General features: G+C 28.5%; 3 protein-coding genes across 4 annotated transcripts; all 3 read left to right on the forward strand.

Moving 5' to 3' along the window:
* Positions 1 to 1,751: 1,751 nt before the first annotated feature.
* Positions 1,752 to 5,858, forward strand: LOC110633758 (MDIS1-interacting receptor like kinase 2-like). Of its 2 annotated transcripts, XM_058131293.1 has the most exons (3): positions 1,752 to 2,829; positions 3,406 to 4,767; positions 5,433 to 5,858. In XM_058131293.1, the coding sequence occupies exons 1-3, from the start codon at positions 1,767 to 1,769 to the stop codon at positions 5,732 to 5,734; spliced, it is 2,727 nt and encodes a 908-aa protein (XP_057987276.1). In that variant the 5' UTR covers positions 1,752 to 1,766; the 3' UTR covers positions 5,735 to 5,858. The 2 variants fall into 2 exon arrangements, with proteins under 2 accessions (XP_057987276.1, XP_021638188.2); XM_021782496.2 differs by having other exon boundaries at positions 1,752 to 4,767.
* An 8,053-nt stretch (positions 5,859 to 13,911) lies between these two features.
* On the forward strand, positions 13,912 to 17,473 carry LOC131171366 (MDIS1-interacting receptor like kinase 2-like). The gene is made up of 2 exons (XM_058131294.1): positions 13,912 to 16,745; positions 17,002 to 17,473. Exons 1-2 carry the CDS (start codon positions 13,940 to 13,942, stop codon positions 17,301 to 17,303), a joined length of 3,108 nt encoding a protein of 1,035 aa, XP_057987277.1. The 5' UTR covers positions 13,912 to 13,939; the 3' UTR covers positions 17,304 to 17,473.
* A 1,954-nt stretch (positions 17,474 to 19,427) lies between these two features.
* On the forward strand, positions 19,428 to 21,763 carry LOC110633779 (annexin Gh1). The gene is made up of 5 exons (XM_058131296.1): positions 19,428 to 19,602; positions 20,175 to 20,320; positions 20,491 to 20,709; positions 20,849 to 21,061; positions 21,258 to 21,763. The coding sequence occupies exons 1-5, from the start codon at positions 19,527 to 19,529 to the stop codon at positions 21,552 to 21,554; spliced, it is 951 nt and encodes a 316-aa protein (XP_057987279.1). The 5' UTR covers positions 19,428 to 19,526; the 3' UTR covers positions 21,555 to 21,763.
* Positions 21,764 to 21,818: the final 55 nt, after the last annotated feature.

Below are 21,818 nucleotides of genomic sequence, written 5' to 3' on the forward strand. Positions count from 1 at the left end.
AAATGTATTCAATTATGAAGAAATCAATTAAAACAACCAATAGTTTTTGATATTTCGTAACACATGTAATAAAAATAAAAAATTAATAACTTAATTACTTTTACCATTATCATGCATTACACTAATATACTAAAAAGAGGAATTATTTCGTTGTTACTAAAAAATAGTGGAAGTACCATTTTGCTTTTTCTTTTTTAATTTATCTTTTCTTTTATTATATTATATTAAATTGAATAAAAATGTAATATAATATAACATGTTTTGGATGATATCCTTAATCACATTTCTTAGTTTTTGTCTTCTTCTTTTTTCCCTCTTAATTGATTGATATCATACATTTCACATTGCAGAGCCAAACGCATCCAATATATAAAATGGTTGGGATGTGAAAAAATGAAAGTTATCGACAATTTTTGTTACCCGAGGTTCGGCGCGGGTAATTATGCTTGTTGTTGTCCTGAATCCCAGCAAGTAATTAGTGATGTGAAGAGGATAGAGAAGAGATGGCCAAGCAGTTTAATCGTTTGCAGAAATTCAATCACCGTAGCTGTAGGGTACTATTTTTTTAAATTAGTTTTTTCACTCAATGAATCTGATAATTTTCTGAATTAAAAAATTATGGAAAAAGACTTCAATTTTTTTTAATAATAAAAGATGATTAAACGGAGGCAAAATATAAATATGAAATATCAAAGTTAATCTCATTTTTATTTTATATATAAAAATTAAAGAGAAATTACTTATACGAAATATAATAATAATTATGTTGATTTGAAGACCTAATCGTATTGTCAGATCATTTAGATTGGCTTTTTGATGAAAGACATGCTCCACTCGATAGTAATTTACTATTATTCAACTCCACTTGTACGAGCTTGATCTAAAAATCATCAAATTTTAATATACTTATTAATAAAAAAGTTATACTTCTCATCAAACTGCTTCTCAAATAACAAAACAAAACACATATAAAAATATATCTTATTAGAGGAAACAATAAATTTTTGAAAAGGAGAAAATATTAAATCTCATAAAACAGGAAGCAAAATTCAGATAAATTTAGGATTAAGGTAGATCTATTTCAAAAAAATATAAATATGGAGATTATTGACAAAAAAAAAAAGAGAGACAATCCCCGGTGAGAATACGCACCGTTGACTACTCCAAAAGAGCTAACAATAAAGCAAAAAAGATGAGATTAAATAATATATATATATATATATATATATATATATATATATATATATATAATGCGTTAATTTTACCTTTTAAAATTTGAAAATTAAAGTGACTTAATTAATTATATGCCTCTATAGGTAAAAGAAAATTTGAACTCAAAATTTACCTCTTTAATCAATATTGAGGCCATTGTATTTTTGGCGTGGCACAATAGTTCTAGGGGCAAATTTAAAATAAATTAAATATCCCCTAAAACATTATATAGTAATATTTTTATATAATTTAAAATAATTACAAATCAGCCCGCTCAAAAAAAAATTTTTTATTATCATTTTTTCCAACAAAAATGTTGTGTTTTTATCAAATAATAGACATTAAAAGTATAGTTTTCAACTTTAGATACTAAAATTTTAAATGAGTTTTAATCGCATTTTGATTTCTAATTGGGGATTGATTAATAAAAAAAATAAATCAACCAACTCATGTAATTTGATAAAATTTTAAGTATGAATATTTTGCCGAGTCAAAGTCTTCCACACACAGACCAAATTGCAAGTGGCTCACGTAAATATTATTTTGTGGACTAAATGGAGTGTGGGCTCCAGGAATTATTGGTGCGGGGCACCATTTTAGCACGTGTTTTAGAATTTTCCGTGTGGGGTCAATACAATGAAGACTTCGACCATATCAAGTCTTGCTCTTGTTCGGAGAAGAAGGTGCTGGCTGTACATAAATGGGGCAATGAAGTATTATCTGCGAAACAGAGTAAAACAACAGCCATGGCAAGATTCATCTTGGAGAATCTAGCCTTGCGTATTTCCCTTGTTCTATTCATTCTATTAAATTCTTCACTGAGCGTTGCTTCTGACTCCACTCAAGAAGCTAATGCTCTCTTCAGGTGGGCAGCCACCCTTTACGACTTTAAATATTCTAACATATCTTTAAAATGGCATCGCCATCCTGAAAATGCCAACAATTCCCAACCAAGAATAAATCTCTGCAATTGGCTTGGAATTTCCTGCAACGTAGAAGGAAGGGTCGAGAGACTAAACCTGACAAACGCAGTTTTAAATGGTACGCTCCATGAGCTTTCCTTCTCTTCCTTTCCTGATCTTGCATATATTGATCTTAGTGTGAATCTACTCTTTGGCACCATCCCACTTGGAATCACTCAACTTTCCAAACTCATTTATCTTGATTTATCATATAATCTCTTGTCTGGAAGCATCCCTCCAGAGATTGGCCTCCTAACAAATCTCGATACCCTGCACCTTGCTGCAAATCAGTTAAATGGTTCGATTCCTTCAGAAATAGAAAATTTAAGTTCCCTTACTGAGCTTGCCCTGTATACCAACAATCTAGATGGTCATATTCCTGCTTCTGTGGGTAGCTTGACCAAGATGCGTTGGTTGTTTCTGTATGACAATCAACTTTCTGGTTCTGTTCCGTCAGAATTGGGAAACCTTACCAATTTGGTTGAACTTTACATGGATACCAACAGTCTATCAGGTCCCATCCCTTCCACTTTTGGGAACTTGAAAAACCTAGCTGTGTTGTTTATGTTCAAAAATAGACTTTCTGGTCCAATTCCCCAGCAAATCGGAAACTTGAAGTCTCTAAACAAGCTGAGCCTTTATGGAAACAGTCTTTCTGGTCCAATTCCCATAACACTATCTAGTCTAACAAATCTCACCATTCTTCATCTCTATGAAAATAAACTCTCTGGCCCAATTCCTAAAGAGTTGGGAAACTTGAAGTCTATTGTTGATCTAGAGTTGAGTGAAAATCAACTTAGTGGTCCTATCCCAGCTTCCTTGGGTAAGTTGAGTGAGTTACAATATTTGTATCTTAGTGGCAACCAACTCTCTGGGCAAATTCCTGAACAGATAGCAAGTCTACCAAAACTGATTGTACTTCAACTAGGCAAAAACCAGTTGATTGGTCATTTGCCCAAGACCATTTGCCAAAATAAAAGGCTTCAGAACTTCACTGTTAATGACAACAATCTCGACGGCCCAATTCCAAAGGGCTTTAGAGATTGCAAAAGCTTTGTAAGAGTTTGGCTGGAGGGAAACCAATTCACTGGAAATACGTCCGAAGACTTTGGCATCTATCCAAACCTTCAATTCATAGACCTAAGCTACAATAAATTCCACGGGGAATTAACATCCAAGTGGGGAAAGTGTCAAAAATTGGTATCTCTAATGATCGCCGGCAACCAAATAACTGGTACGATTCCACCTGAAATTGGAAATGCGGCTCAGCTAAAAGGACTTGATCTTTCCTCGAATAAAATAGCTGGGAGCATCCCCAAGGAATTGGGGAAATTGACTTCTTTGCTTAAGGTGGATTTAAACGACAATCAACTCTCTGATCGTCTACCTTCAGAATTTGGATGGTTAACTGATCTTGAGTATCTCGACTTGTCGGCAAACAGATTCAACCAATCAATTCCAGAAAACATTGGAAACTTAGCTAAACTCTTCTACTTGAATTTGAGTAATAATGAGTTTAGCCAAGAAATTCCAATTCAGATGGGGAAGTTAATTCACTTATCGAGGTTGGATTTAAGCCGCAACTTTCTCATAGGAAAGGTACCATCACAATTGAGTAGTTTAGAGAGCTTGGAGATGCTGAATCTGTCCCACAATAATCTGTCTGGTTCTATTCCAGATAGTTTCAAAGACATGCATGGTTTGTCGTCCATCGATATATCCTACAACGAATTGGAAGGTCCCATTCCTTCCAATAAAGCATTTCAAAATGCCTCCACAGAAGCATTTCGAGGGAACAAAGGATTGTGTGGGGATGTCCCAGTACTGTCACCATGCAATTTTCCAATCAACAAAGGAACCTCCAAAAGGAGCCATAAAATGTTGTTTCTAATCATTTTCTTGCCTCTTTGCGGTGCTTTTTCACTTATTACTTTCTTGGGAGTTTTTTTCTGTTTACAAAAAAGAAAACAAGATCTAGAAGCAAAACAAAAAGATCAAGAAGATGATGAATTTTCGATATCAAGTTCCGTTGGAAGAATCATGCATGACGAAATCATAAAAGCTACCGATAGTTTCGACACTGCATATTGCATCAGGAAGGGAGGATGTGGCAGCGTCTACAAAGCAAATTTGCCATCAGGAAGTATAGTAGCCGTGAAGAAGCTTCACTCATTTCATGATGGCGAGAGGACATATGAGAAGGAGTTCTTGAACGAGATAAGGGCATTAACCCAGATAAGGCATCGGAACATAGTAAAACTTTATGGTTTTTGTTCGTATGCACGACACTCATTTCTGGTTTACGAGTACCTTGAAGGCGGTAACTTGGCCACAATCCTAGGCAATGATAAAAAAGCTGAAGATTTGGATTGGAGTAAGAGGGTAAACATTGTTAAAGGTGTTGCCAATGCCCTGTCTTACATGCACCACAATTGCTCACCTCCAATTGTTCATCGAGACATAACAAGCAAAAACATTTTGCTTGATTCCGAATTCGATGCTCATGTATCAGATTTTGGCATTGTCAAGCTTCTAAATTCTGATTCATCCCATTGGACTGCGCTGGCAGGGACATACAGTTATGTTGCACCAGGTAAAACACTAACTTTTGCTCTGTTGTGTTGAATTTAGCTTCAAAATTTATTCCTATTAATTTCCTTTTTTAAAACGTCTAATTATTGAAAAGACAAATTTTTTTCACAAAATTTCAATTTTTATCAATTTTAATATATTTATTGTAATTTCATTCAAATGATTAAAATTTAAATTCTAATTTTAATCATTTTCATTAATTGCATCAACAAAACTATAGAGTTGAGAGAGATTGATAATTATAAGCCTAATTTTACTCAATTAGATAAAATAGAAGCTCAATTTTGATTAATTGAATAAAATTTTAATTAATTTGTGCAATTTGACTTAAAATTATTAAAATTGAAATCCATGAATTAAATTGCAATTTTATAAAAAAAAAAATTTATTAGGATTTTTTTTGAACTAGCTTTGTCTTCAAAAGTAAAAAATTTCTGACATTTGAAAATTAGTCAGTATTTTGTTATAGTAGATAAAAAAAAAGTTAATTATCTTTTATAAAATTAATAGTTAGCAATATTATAAATGAGTTTTAATTTAATGATAATTGATTATTTGAAATCTCGAAATTAAATATCAATTGGACTTAAATTAATAAAAAAAAATTAAGAATATTGCAAACTCTTATTTAATAAATTCATTGTTATTATCTAATTTTGTGTGCAGAGCTTGCTTACACAATGAAGGTGACTGAAAAATTTGACGTGTATAATTTTGGAGTGGTAGTACTAGAAGTGATCAATGGAAAATGTCCGAATGAAATAATCTTTTCTATGTCGTCCCCTTTAGTTCAGAAGCCACTCTTAAAAGATATTTTAGATCAACGCCTTCCACCTCCTTCCTCTGAAGTTCAAGACGAACTGATGACAATCATGAAGATTGCAACTGCATGTTTGTACAGCAATCCACAATCTCGACCAACTATGCATATGATTTCTCAGATTTTATCATCTCAAATTCCATTCTAGATCCATCTATACATGCTATAAAAATACATAGTTGCTGAGTTAATAATTCAGTGGTCAAGTGCTATAATTAAATGTTTATCTTGTTATATAAATAGTCTAGAATAAAAATTAGAGTTCTCTTTTATCCTTTTAGAAATTCTCAAAATTAAAAAAAATTAAGACCACATACCTTTTGAGTTATATGCGAAAAAATGTTAAATAAATTTCATGTACGATATTTTTATTTATTTTTCGTTCTTCTTAGCTATAGGAATCAATAAAAAAGTACATGTTATATATTTTACTTTGTGTAAATTATAATATAGTTTTGAGGTTTGATATAAAGCCTAAATTTAATTCATGTATTTTTAAAATAAAATAATTTGATCCATCACTTTTTATTTTATACATATATATATCTTCATTCAATTTCTGTCCAAGTTATTAATTATAGCATAAATAATTAAAAATTAATGCCTTTAACTTTATTTTCAATATAAAACAATTAAATTCAAGAGATTTTATTTTATTTAATAAAATAGTTTTATGAATAAAATTTTATATTTAAATAGTAAATATATTTTATATTTATTATATATAATAAATAATATATTTATCTATTTTAATATATATATATATATATATATATATATATATATATGTTATATAATAAATACATTTTTACTAATATGAGTTTAACAGAATACAATAGAATTATACTATACCAATAATTATAAAATAATTAGTATAAAAATAATTACCATTAGTTAATTTATTTAATAAATTACTAAATAATATTATATTTAATTAAAATATTACTAATTCTAACGATTTGATTAATTTTTAATAAATTTCATATGTATATATACATAGTTATATTTCGCAAAATAAATGGAGTCGGATTTTTTGTTTTATTATTCATGTTCCAACATCAGCTTTTCTTCTATTTTTATTAATGATAGAAAATCATTTATTTTTTCAAATGATATTTTTTCTATATATAAATTATTAGTGAAACAAACAAAATTTTATTAATTAAAGTTATTTTTTCAATTAATTATTTTATTACCTTGAGATTTGATTATTACCATAATTACTAATTAATAGGCCATTTTATCGATACATAGAATAGATGTACCAACGAGTTAATGATTCAAATGGATAGCTATTAAAATTATGACAATTTTAATAGAATTTTTATTTTTATATAACTCATAAACACATACACTTCACCTTCGATATAAAATTTTGAAAATTAGCCCCTAGTACAAAATAACATTACAATTCTTATATAAAACATATTATAATAATTTTTTTAAGGTTTTGTTTGTTTTGAAAAAAAAAATCTTGTAAAGTATTTGTTTTATTTTTTTAAGCGTTTGAACGCTAAAAAAATATGTTAATAAAAAATATTTTCATAGTAAAAAGAAAAACTATTTAAATTTTAATGAAAATAACTTCTTTTCAAAAGAGAAAAATTAATTTATTTTCTAAATTTTGACAACCTTATTAAAATTGAAAGCACTTACATATGCATAATATAAATATATACTATTAATTTAATAATACAATCAAATAATAGAAAATAATTTCATTTTCTTTAAAAACAGTTTTTATAAAAAAATATTTTTCATATATAAATTAACTTTTTGAAATAAATGAAGGCTTAAAAAAATTATTTTATAATTAAATCAAATAATCAGAGGAAATAATTGTAAATGTTGAAAATGAAAAAAAAAGAGCAAATAATTAAGTTAAAAAATTAAAAATAAAATGAAAATACTTTAAAAAAAGGGAGAGAAGAAGAAAAAAGAGCGCACAAGAGGAATATAGAGAAATTTAAGTCTATTTCACAATACCGTCACGGATTACGTAGAAAATATTTTTTTTATTTGTAGAAATTTAAGTTTCATTTCACATTCAGATTCATGGTTAAAAAAGGACTCTCTAAGCAATTATCATTTTTAATATTTAAAAATAATAATATTATTGCTATTATTATTAAAATTAAAATATACTAAATTTAATTTTCAATTAATTTTTAAATTTTTTAATAAAATAAATATATTTTTAACTACAAATTTAATATATTTTTTTAACAGCAGCTTCACATTAATATTGTTGGTTATAGACTAATGCGAGAGTTACTTTATGGCACGGTTCAATACGATGAAGACTTGGACCATGAGGCCTAGCTCTTGAGATTAGTCACTGTACTGCTCTTGGTCCATGCGATGAAGACTTGGACCATACGAGGCATAAGTCAGAGATTTATTATTTTTTTTTAAATTAAAACTAATTAATTTGAACGCTTATCTACGATATGGAAATTATCAACCAATGAAAAATAATATCAACAAAAACAAACGACTACAGACTTTGAAATTTTAATGCATGTTAATATATTTGAACTTCATTCCAAGCGTCGTTAACGGGTAAGAGTAATTAATTTTAAATATTAATTTAGTTGATAAGTGATTTATTGATTAAGATAGGTTCTAATATAGAAACGATGAAAATTGAGTTAGTTTAAAAGGAAAAAGATTTTTCAAGTTAAAAACTGTTATAGTCCATACTTAATCTCGTAATCATATTCACAATTTCTACTTTTTCTTTGAAAAAAATGATGAATAGGAAAAAAAACTATTCCTACTATATATATATATATTATAATAAATACATTTTTACTGATACGAGTTTAACCTAATACAATAGAATTATGCTTTATCAATAATTCAATAATTATAAAATAATTAGTATAAAAAATAATCACCATTAGTTAATTTATTTAATAAATTACTAAATAATATTATATTTAATTAAAATATTACAAATTCTAACGATTTGATTAATTTTTAATAAATTTCACACGTATATATAGATAGTTATATTTCGCAAAATAAATGGAATCGATTTTTTTTTTTTTATTCATGTTCCAACGTCAGCTTTTCTTCTATTTTTATTAATGATAGAAAATCATTTATTTTTTCAAATAATATTTTTTCTACATATAAATTATTAGTAAAACAAACAAAATTTTATTAATTAAAGTTATTTTTTCAATTAATTATTTTATTACCTTGAGGTTTGATTATCACCATAATTACTAATTAATAAGCCTTTTTATCAATAGATAAAATAAATACACCAATGAATTAATGATAGAAATAGATCGCTAGTAAAATTATAATAATTTTAATAAAATTTTTATTTTCATATAATTCACATATACATACACTCACATTCGATGTGGGATCTTGTAAAACCAGTCCTGACACGAAATAAAATTACAATTTTTATATAAAACATATTATAATAATTTTCTTAAAGTTCTGTTTGTTTTGAAAAAAAAAGTTCTTGTAAAATATTTGTTATATTTTTTTAATAAAAAATATTTTCATAGTAAAAAGAAAATTTATTTCAATTTTAAAGAAAATAACTTCTTAATGAAATCATTTTTTAAATTTTGACAATCTTATTAAAATGTGAAAATACTTACATATATATAATATAAACACATAATATTAATTTAATATTACAACCAAATCATATAAAATAATTTGATTTTCTTTAAAGATAATTTTTATAAAAAAAATATTTTTTATGCGCAAATTATTTTTGATGAAATAAATAATCAAAGGAAATAATTGTAAATGTTGAAAATGAAAAAGAAAAAAAGCAAATAATTTAGTCAAAAATTAAAAATAAAATGAAAATACTTTAAAAAAGGGAGAGAAGAAGAAAAAAGAGCACATAAGTGGAATATAGAGAAAGTAAGAAAAAAAAAAAAGTAACGGAGAATTATTTAAGAGAATTAACTTAAGTATAGTTTGAGCGTTTGACTATCATTTTATAAGTTGATCAACAGAAAAATATTGCAAATTTTAATAAAAATATTATAAATAAGTAAAATTAAAATATAATAATATTATAATTTAATTTTAAAATACATAAATTTATTAATTATTATAATTAAATATATTATATAAAAAAATATGCTTAATCAAAAAGCTCATCAAAATCAATTAGTCAATCAATTTAAGTCTATTTCACAATACCTTCATGGATTACTTAGAAATTTTTTTTTTTCATTTGTAGAAATTTAAGTTTCATTTCACATTCAGATTCATGGTTAAAAAAGGACTCTCTAAGAAATTATCATTTTCAATATTTTAAAAAAATAATAATAATATTAAAATATATTAAATTTAATTTTCAATTAATTTTTAAATTTTTTAATAAAATAAATATATTTTTAACTACAACTTTAATATATTTTTTTAAACTACAGCTTTACATTAATATTGTTGGTTATAGACTAATGCGAGAGTTATTTTATGGAGTGTGGGTTCAATACGATGAAGACGAGGACCATTGAGGCCTTGCTCTTGAGATTAGTCACTGTATGAAGACTTGGACCATATGAGGTGTAAGTCTGAGATTTAATTTTTTTTTTCTAAAGAAAAATTAAAACTAATTAATTTGAACGCTTATCTTCGATATGGAAATTATCAACCAATGAAAAATAATATCAACAAAAACAAACGGCTATAGACTTTGAAAATTTAATACATGTCAATATATTTGAACTTCATTCCAAGCGTCACTAACGGGTGAGAGTAACTAATTTTAAATATTAATTTAGTTGATAAGTGACTTATTGATTAAGATAGGTTCTAATATTAAAAGGATGAAAATTGAGTTTGTTTAAAAGGAAAAAAAATCTTCGTGTAACATTAAAAATATCTATGACCATGATTTTTTAGGGTGAAAACTGTTATAGTCCATATTTACAGCCTATTAAGTATTAAGTTTATAACGTTAAACTTATTTTTTTAAATAAAAATATTATTTTAGATATTATTAAAAAAAATTATTATTTTAATATATTTATTATTAAAATTTATTAAATTTAATTTTTAATTAATTTTTAATATTTTTTAACTAATATATTTAAAAAATAATAATTTTCTTAACAACAATTTTAACTATAATAAAAAAACAAGCCTTTAATCTTGTAATCATATTCACAATTTCTACTTTTTCTTTGAAAATAACGATTAATTGGGGAAAAATTATTACTAATATATATATATATATAATAAATACATTTTTATATATATAATAAATACATTTTTACTAATACGAGTTTAACATAATACAATAGAATTATACTATATCAATAATTATAAAATAATTAGTATAAAAAATAATCACCATTAGTTAATTTATTTCATAAATTACTAAATAATGTTATATTTAATTAAAATATTACTAATTCTAACGATTTGATTAATTTTTAATAAATTCCATATGTATATATAGATAGTTATGTTTCGCAAAATAAATGGAATCGAATTTTTTTTTTTTAATTATTCATGTTCCAAACTTCAGCTTTTCTTCTATTTTTATTAATGATAGAAAATCATTTATATTTTCATATAATATTTTTTCTACATATAAATTATTAGTAAAACAAACAAAATTTTATTAATTAAAGTTATTTTTTCAATTAATTGTTTTATTACCTTGAGGTTTGATTATCACCATAATTACTAATTAATAAGCCTTTTTATCAATAGATAGAACAAATACACCAATGAATTAGTGATAAAAATAAATCGCTACTGAAATTATAGTAATTTTAATAGGATTTTGATTTTTATATAATTCGCACATATGCATAATTCACATTCGATATGAGATTCTGAAAAATTAGCCTTGACACGAAATAATATTAAAATTTTTATATAAAACATATTATAATAATTTTCTTAAAGTTTAGTTTGTTTTGGAAAAAAAAATTCTTGCAAAATATTTGTTATATTTTTTTAGTAAAAAATATTTTCATAGTAAAAAGAATAACTATTTCAATTTTAAAGAAAATAATGACTTTTTCAAAGGAAGAAAAATAAAGTTATTTTCTAAATTTTGATAATTTTATTAAAATGTAAATACATAATATAAGTTTAATATTACAATCAAATAATAGACGATAATTTTATTTTTTAAAAGATAATTTTTATAAAAAATTATTTTTTCATATACAAATTATTTTTTATGAAATAAATATAACCTTAAAAAAATATTTTATAGCTAAATCAAATAATCAAAGGAAATAATTGTAAAAGATGAAAAAGAAAAAGAAAAAAGCCAATAATTACATCAAGAAATTAAAAGTAAAATGAGAATACTTTAAAAAAAGGAAGATAAGAAGAAAAAAGAGCACATAAGAGGTATATAGAGAAAGTAAGAGAAAAAAAAAAAGCAAAGGAGAATTATTTTAGATATTTTACTTAATATAGTTTGAGTGTTTGACTATCATTTTATAAGTGGATCAGCAGAAAAATATTGCAACTTTTAATAAAAATATTATAAATAAGTAAAATTAAAATATAATAATATTATAATTTAAATTTAAAATACATAAATTTATTAATTATTATAATTAAATATCTGATATAAAAAATATGCTTAATCAAAAAGCTCATCAAAATTAATTAGTCAATCAATTTTGAGTCTATTTCACAGTATCGTCACAGATGACTTAGAAAGTTTTTTTTTTTTTTATTTGTAGAAATTTAAGTTTCATTTCACATTCAGATTCATAGTTGATAAAGAATTCTGTAAAAAATTACCATTTTCAATATTTAAAAATAATAATGATAATAATATTAATATTATTAAAATATATTAAATTTAATTTTAAATTAATTTTTAAATTTTTTAATAAAATAAATATATTTTCAACTACAGCTTTAATATATTTTTTTAACTACAGCTTTATACTAATATTGTTGATTATATACTAATGCGAGGGTTGTTTTATGGAGTGTGGGCTCAATACGATGAAGACTTGGACCATGAGGCCTTACTCTGGAGATTGGTTAGTGTATTGCCGTTGGTCCATGCGATGAAGACTTGGACAATATGAGGTATAAGTCGGAGATTTAATAATTTTTTTTTTCAAAAAATTAAAACTAATTAATTTGTAACGCTTCTCTACGATATGAAAATTATCAACCAATGACAAATAATATCAACAAAAACAAACGATGACTATAGACTTTGAAATTTTAATGCATGTCAATATATTTGAACTTCATTCCAAACGTCATTAATGGGTGAGAGTAACTAATTTTAAATATTAATTTAGTTGATAAGTGACTTATTGATTAAAATAAGTTCTAATATTGAAAGGATGAAAATTGAATTAGTTTAAAAGAAAAAGGTTCTTTGTTGTACTTACCAACAACATTAATAATATTCATGACCATGATTTTTAAGGCTGAAAGCCGTTGTAGTCCAAACTTAATCTCGTAATCATATTAACAATTTCTACTTTTTTTTTTAAATAACGATTAATTAGGGAAAAATTATTCCTAAGCTTTATTTTCTTTGTTAATAAGGGAAATGGAATTGAGCATCGATTAGTTTAATTTAAAATTAAAAAATTGAATAAATTAAAAATTTATACTGAATTAATCAAATTAGGAAAAAGTTGAATTAAAGATTTAATATGATTTTTCAGTTTGGGTTTCATTTTGAATTTATTTTAGACGTATTTCAAAACTTTTTTTTTAAATTGTAATTTAAGACTTAAAAATAATTAATTAAAAAAATATTAATTTTGTTCTATTAAATTTTTTTCCCAAAAAATAAATTAAATTAAATTAATCTAATTTATAAAATCAAAAAGCAAATCAAATCAATCTTTTTAAAAAATGAATTAAATTGATTCAGTTATTTTTTAGAATTAGATAATAATATAAAATATACATAATAAAATTATCGAATAAAAACCACTCAACATCCTATTAATAGAGCTGGAATTATGAATCAGGACACCCAAAAAAGTTTTTTAACTATCATTTTTTTTACAACATAAATGTTATGGTTTTATTAAATAAGAGACATATATTCAAGTTTTAAAAATGAGTTATTATGGCGTCTTGAATGTTAATTAAAGTTCCAATTAATTAAAAAAAATCAATTAATTTGATGATAAATGTTATTTTTTATTTGACAAAATTTGAAGTTTGTCAAAGTCTCGATACAAAATTGTTAAATAAGTAAACATTATTTTCTGGACTAAATGGGGTGTGGGCTCAAGACGATGAAGACTTGGACCATATCAGGTCTTGCTCTTGTAGGGAGAGGGAGGTGCCGGCTGTATATAAATAGAGCAATGAAGTATAATTTCCGAACCAAAGCAAAACAGCGGCCATGGCAAGACTCATCTTGGAAAATCTAGCCTTGCAAATTTCCCTTGTTCTATTCATTCTATTATATTCCTCGCTTAGCGTTGCTTCTGACTCCACTCAAGAAGATAATGCTCTTCTCAAGTGGGCAGCCACCCTTCACAACTTTAAAGATTCTAACATTTCAACATGGCCTCTCCATCCTGAAAATGCCACCAATTCCAGTCCAGGAACAAGTCCCTGCAATTGGCTTGGAATTTCTTGCAACGTACAGGGAAGGGTCGAGAGATTAAACCTTACAAACGCAGGTTTAAATGGTACGCTCCATGAGTTTTCCTTCTCTTCCGTTCCTGATCTTGCTTATATTGATCTTAGCATGAATCTACTCTTTGGCACCATTCCACTTGGAATCACTCAACTTTCCAAACTCATTTATCTTGATTTGTCAAATAATCACTTGTCTGGAAGCATCCCTCCAGAGATTGGCCTCCTAACAAATCTCGATACCCTGCACCTTGCTGCAAATCAGTTAAATGGTTCAATTCCTTCAGAAATAGAAAATTTAAGTTCCCTTACTGAGCTTGCCCTGTATGCCAACAATCTTGATGGTCATATTCCTGCTTCTGTGGGTAGCTTGACCAAGATGCGTTGGTTGTTTCTGTATGACAATCAACTTTCTGGTTCTGTTCCATCAGAATTGGGAAACCTTACCAATTTGGTTGAACTTTACATGGATACCAACAGTCTATCAGGTCCCATCCCTTCTACTTTTGGGAACTTGAAAAACCTAGCTGTGTTGTTTATGTTCAAAAATAGACTTTCTGGTCCAATTCCCCAGCAAATCGGAAACTTGAAGTCTCTGAACAACCTAAGCCTTTGGGGAAACAATCTTTCTGGTCCAATTCCGACGACACTACGTGGTATGACAAATCTCACCCTTCTTCATCTCTATGAAAATAAACTCTCTGGCCCAATTCCTAATGAGCTGGGAAACTTGAAGTCTATTGTTGATTTAGAGTTGAGTCAAAATCAACTTAATGGTACTATCCCCGCTTCCCTGGGTAATTTGAGAGAATTAAAATTATTGTACCTTCGTGATAACCAACTCTCCGGGCCAATTCCTGAACAAATAGCGAGTCTACCAAATCTGATTATACTTCAGCTAGACACAAACCAGTTGATTGGTCATTTGCCCCAAAACATTTGCCAAAATAAAAAGCTTCAGAACTTCACTATCAACGATAACAATCTAGATGGCCCAATTCCAAAAGGCTTTAGAGATTGCAAAAGCTTTGTTAGAGTTCGGCTGGAGGGAAACCACTTCACTGGAAATATGTCCGAAGACTTTGGCATCTATCCAAACCTTCAATTTATAGATCTAAGCTACAACAAATTCATTGGGGAAATATCTTCCAATTTGGGGAAGTGCCCAAATTTGGCAACTCTACTGGCTGCAGGCAACAAAATAACCGGTACCATTCCACCTGAAATTGGAAATGCAGCTCAGCTAAAATGGCTTGATCTTTCTTCGAATAAAATATCTGGGAGCATTCCCAAGGAATTTGGGAAATTGACTTCTTTGTTGAAGGTGATTTTAAACGACAACCAACTCTCTGATCGTCTACCATCAGAATTTGGATCGTTAACTGATCTTGAGTATCTCGACTTGTCGGCAAACAGATTCAACCAATCAATTCCAGAAAACATTGGAAACTTAGCTAAACTCATCTACTTGAATTTGAGTAATAATGAGTTTAGCCAAGAAATTCCAATTCAGATAGGGAAGTTAACTCACTTATCGAGGTTGGATTTAAGCCGCAACTTTCTGATAGAAAAGATACCATCGCAATTGAGTAGTTTAGAGAGCTTGGAGATGCTGAATCTATCCCACAATAATCTGTCTGGTTCTATTCCAGATAGTTTCAAAGATATGCATGGTTTGTCGTCCATCGATATATCCTACAACGAATTGGAAGGTCCCATTCCTTCCAATAAAGCATTTCAAAATGCCTCCACAGAAGCATTTCGAGGGAACAAAGGATTGTGTGGGGATGTCCCAGTACTGTCACCATGCAATTTTCCAATCAACAAAGGAACCTCCAAAAGGAGCCATAAAATGTTGTTTCTAATCATTTTCTTGCCTCTTTGCGGAGCTTTTTCACTTATTACTTTCTTGGGAGTTTTCTTCTTTTTACAAAAAAGAAGGGAAGTTTCAGAAGCAGAACAAGTCGATCAAGAGGATGAAGAATTTTCGATATCAAGTTCTGATGGAAGAATCATGCATGACGATATCATAAAAGCTACAGATAGTTTCGATGTTGTATATTGCATTGGGAAGGGAGGATATGGCAGCGTCTATAAAGCAAATTTGCCATGTGGAAGAATAGCAGCCGTGAAGAAGCTCCACTCATTTCGTGACAGTGAGAGGACATGTAGAAAAGAGTTCTTGAACGAGATAAGAGCATTAACTGAGATAAGGCATCGAAACATAGTAAAACTTCATGGTTTTTGTTCGTATGCTCGACACTCATTTCTGGTTTATGAGTACCTTGAAGGCGGTAACTTGGCCACAATCCTGGGCAATGATAAAGAAGCTAAAGAATTGGATTGGAGTAAGCGAGTAAATATCATTAAAGGTGTTGCCAATGCTCTGTCTTACATGCACCACAATTGCTCACCGCCAATTGTTCATCGGGACATAACAAGCAAAAACATATTGCTTGATTCCGAATTCGAGGCTCACGTGTCAGATTTTGGCACTTCCAAGCTTCTAAATCCTGATTCATCCAATTGGACAACATTAGCAGGAACATACGGATATGTTGCACCAGGTAATACACTAACTTTGGCTTAATAGATTTGAAGTTAGCTTGAAAATTTATAAAATTTTGTTAAATTGGGCTGAGTTAATAAACAATGTAATTAATTTAGTTTAAACTTTCTCACACACAATAAACAAGACAATACAACTATGATAGAGATTTTACAGCTAATTAACAAATGATAAAGAAAGGAAAGGAATAAGGATAGAATTTACAAACTTTTATTTAATAAATTTTGATTTATTCATCTAATTTTGTGTGGCAGAACTTGCTTATACAATGAAGGTGACTGAAAAATGTGATGTGTATAGTTTTGGAGTGGTAGCACTAGAAGTGATCAATGGAAAACATCTAGGTGAAATCATATTCTCTATGTCCTTCCCTTCAGCTCAGAAGCCACTCCTGGAAGATATTTTAGACGAACGCCTTTCAACTCCTTCCCCTCAAGTTCAAGATGAATTGATGACAATCATGAAGGTTGCAACTGCATGTTTATACAATAATCCACAATCTCGACCGACGATGCACATGATTTCTCATATTTTATCAGCTCAGACTCCACTTTAAATCCATCCATACATGCTTGCTATAGAAATATAAAATGTTGAATTGACAATTCAATGGTCGAGTGCTGATTAATAAACTTTAAGTCAATGATAATAAAGCTGTATTCATATTGTGCATTCGAATACATTTATATGTTATATAAATAGTGTCAAATTCGGATTTCTCTTTTATCTTTGTAGAAATTCTCAGGATTATAAAAAAAAAAAAAAAAAGAAACTATAGAGCTATTGAGTAGTACATATGGGTAAAAAATAATTAATTTTAAATAAAAATCATGCATGATATTTTTATTTATTTTACTAAGTTGAATATTTATCTAATAAATTAATTTTTATTATGAATAATAATAGTTGTGCTGCTGCAAGTATCAATATGAAACTAAGCACTATTAATTAGAAGCAAGACAATCAACAAAAAGTCATATATAAAAAATAATGACACAACCAATGTATAAAATTAATACGATTTTAAACTAATACAATAGAATTATATTATAGGTCTAATGATTTAAAAAATTCAAACCTTTTTCATATTTTGGTTTTTAATTTAATAAATTATTTAAATTGAGAAAAATTTTATTTAAATTTGAAATTGAAATGAAGAGTGTGTCCAATCTAATTTTTTTTATTATAAATACTAAGGAATTGCCTGTAATTTTTTATTATAAACTGCCTTATGTTTCCGATGAATAAGCTTCGTGGAGCTATTTGTATTGGTTATTGGATGCAAATTAAGTCTTTAATATTAGTTGTTTTAAGTGTATTAGTGGGTTAATCTGTTTTTGCTTAATAGGAAGATCGAAAGAGAACTACTAGTAGCAGGAGAAAATGGATTTTACTCTAATCCGGATAATTAACTGGCTGAAAATCAATCATTAATAATGTATATTAAATTCCACTCGCAAAAAATCTTGAGTAATTTTTTGAAAATTTTTTTTTAAGAAAATTAAAAGACAAAGTTTCAAGTTTACATTTGTATAAGTTTTATAAACAGAGAATAAGAAAATCAATTTTTTTAATTTTTAAAAGTTTAACGAAATTTTAGAAAACAATTTTTTCATTATTTTATTTTATAATAAAAAATTTTATTTTTCAACTTTTTTCAAATGAAAAATAATAATTTTTTTTTAATAAAAGTTAAATAATGAATAACACACATTAAAGAAAGGTAAAAATAAAATAATTTTTACAATATATTTTATAATAATTTATATTTTTAATTATAAAAGACATGAAAAATATTTTATTCTTTAATTAGAAAATCATTTTGTATTATTTATAAGTGAATATATTTTTCATATTTTTTTATTTTTCAGAAAATGAAATTTGAATTTTTTTAAAAAAAATAAAAAATGAAAAACAAAAAATTATTTTTTTTATAAATAAACAGGCAATAAAATTTTATTAAAATAATTGAAAGCAAATAATAATTAAGCCTAAAACTAAATTAGAAACTTTTAATTGTTATAAAAGGAAACTTTAAATAAAGAAAGAAAGTTTAACATTGTCAATGAAAAAATGTTAAAAAAATATCCATGCATAGTTCCTGCCATCCACAGCCCTTTAATGATTTAAAGCGGGGATGGGTAGTGGCTGTCTGCTTTCCCATTAACTTCACCACCCAGCTCCTATTTTAGTAATTTTCCAAGGAGCAAAACTGATTTATTCCTTAAAATAACACCATATACAAGAAAAACACCATATATACTGATCTTAGAAGATTCCAGAATGTACTGCGCTTGTACACACACAACTTTATCAAGAATCTCCACCCAATAATTAATATGTAGATTCTCTTATTTGATAGTATTTAATAGTTCTTATAAAAATTAGGAAAATGATTAGGTAATTTTATTTTTATAAAAAATATTAATAATTAATTAAATGTCTTTAAAATATAATTAAAAAATAAATACATTGAAAATTTATGCAGAGCGCATAAAGGAACACGTGCTCCGTGAAATGTGATGTCCCAAGAATGGCGCTCTATGCATGGAAATGTATCGCTCTGTCTAAGCAATAAAGAGAAAACCGTATGTAGCGTAACGTAGCATACCAGGTGGCGAAAGACGAAAAGGCCCATCCCCATTTCCCATTATTAGCTTTTTGGCGGCCCCGCTTTCCTAATATAATCAGTTCCGTCATTGACGTTTTCGAGTCTAAACAGAGCAGAGAGCCAGAGAGTGAGCTTCGCAGATCGTTGAAAGATCGAAAGAACTCGACAATGTCTACCCTTATAGTTCCTCAACCACCTCCACCCGTGGCCGATGACTGTGAGCAGCTTAGAAAGGCCTTTTCAGGTTTCTTTCTTCTCTCTCTATTTTCTTTCTTTACTTTCTTCTTCTTGTTTTCATCGTCCCCTGTTTTTGCGGTTTAATTCTTTTTTGTTATGATCCCTTTTTACTGATCGGACTTTTTGTTTTACTGTTTTGTTCTTTTAGATCTGACGATGATCTTTTGTTCAAATGATATTGATCTCCGTGTTATGCAGAGATTGATCTTCTTGGATAGTGTTAGGATCATCTGATCTGTATTTCTTTGGAATATTAGCCTTTTGTTCTGTGTGATTGATTTCATTGGAGGGACGGTGTTCGATATGTTTGATTTGTTATGAATGAGATTTTCTTTTTGTTGGGGGGGTGGGGTGGTTGTTGTCCAAAGAAGAAAGTCCTCTTGAACAATCAAATCGGAGTTTGGAAGATGTTGCATAAATAACAAAACATTAATTAGATCAGCAGTTAGCACTCCATACAGTGGTGGAGATATGTCATGGAAGGGCATTGGTTTTCCGGATTTGCATGTGTTATTGCGTGTGTTGTGTGTTTGGATATTTTAGTTTTGTGAAAAATAATGTTGAGTAATATTATTACAGGATGGGGGACAAACGAGGGCTTGATCATATCCATATTGGGTCACAGAAATGCTGCTCAACGCAAGCTGATCAGGGAGACTTATGCTGAGACCTACGGAGAAGATCTCCTCAAGGCATTGGACAAGGAACTTTCAAATGATTTTGAGGTCAGATTTGGAATGCTTATGCTTGTTTCTATTCGCTTTAGTTATGAAAATCCTTCCAATAGACCATTTCTTATTAGTAAATGATTAATCAAGCGGATGATTTGATAACTAGTGCATGTATGCTTCTCCTTTTCCTTTTTTTTTTTTTTAATTTTTTTTATTTTCTTTAGAGAGTGGTGCTGCTCTGGACGCTTGGTCCTGCTGAACGCGATGCATTTTTAGCTAATGAGGCAACTAAGAGATGGACATCAAGCAATCAGGTTCTTATGGAAATCGCCTGCACAAGGTCTTCAAATGAATTGCTTCAGGCAAGACAGGCGTATCATGCTCGCTTTAAGAAGTCCCTTGAAGAGGATGTTGCACATCACACAACTGGGGACTTCCGCAAGGTAGAGCTTCTAGATTTCTAGTCCTATGGTGAATTTCATTACTTTTAATTAGATCTTGTCTTCTTTTTGTGCTTAATATCATCCTTTCTGTCTGTTTGCTGTGGTGAATATATCATATCTGTGATTCTGTGTTGTCCAGCTTTTGTTTCCTCTTGTGTGCTCATACCGATACGAGGGGGATGAGGTGAGCATGACCCTCGCAAAAACAGAGGCTAAGTTGCTCCACGAGAAGATTTCCAAGAAGGCTTATGGTGATGAGGATTTCATCAGGGTTTTGGCTACCAGGAGCAAAGCACAGATTAATGCTACTCTGAACCAATACAAAAATGAGTTTGGCAATGATCTCAACAAGGTATGGAAGAAGTAAGCTTTACAATTTGCCTATCCCATAAGATGACTTTATAGGTATTTTCATATCATCACTACCCTATCCACTCCATTTTCATTGGTAACAGGGAATTTCAACTTATTGGCAGCCCCATTCTTGCTATTGTACATTTTTTTTATTTGATTAATTGATTTGTTTGAATTGGCCCTTGTGTTTGAAGGACTTGAAGACTGACCCCAAGGATGAATTCCTCGCACTATTGAGGGCCACAGTGAAGTGCTTGACACGCCCAGAGAAATACTTTGAGAAGGTTCTTCGTCTCTCTATCAACAGACGAGGAACAGATGAAGGAGCTCTGACTAGAGTTGTCACTACAAGGGCAGAGGTTGACTTGAAGATTATAAAAGATGAGTATCAGCAAAGGAACAGTGTTCCTTTGGACCGTGCCATAGTCAAGGACACCCATGGGGATTATGAAAAGATGCTCCTGGCACTGATCGGGCATAAGGAGGATTGAGCTGTGAATCTGTTTCGAGGGGCACTATATCATGAAGGTTGTGGTGGTTGCGGTTTCACCTTGCTGGATGTGGTTTCAAGACAGAATAAATCCTTGTAATTTGATGTGTTTTATTTTCAGTCGGATGGCTATGTGAAGCTGGTCTATGAAAACTTCACCTATCATCACATCAATAAAATTATATAACTATGTTTGCCCTGTTTAAAGAATTTCCAGGTTGCTGCTGCATCAATTGGAAGGGGTTAAAAGCTGTAGCCTTTGCAT

Source organism: Hevea brasiliensis, chromosome 12 (assembly GCF_030052815.1).
Source record: "Hevea brasiliensis isolate MT/VB/25A 57/8 chromosome 12, ASM3005281v1, whole genome shotgun sequence".
NCBI lineage: Eukaryota > Viridiplantae > Streptophyta > Magnoliopsida > Malpighiales > Euphorbiaceae > Hevea > Hevea brasiliensis.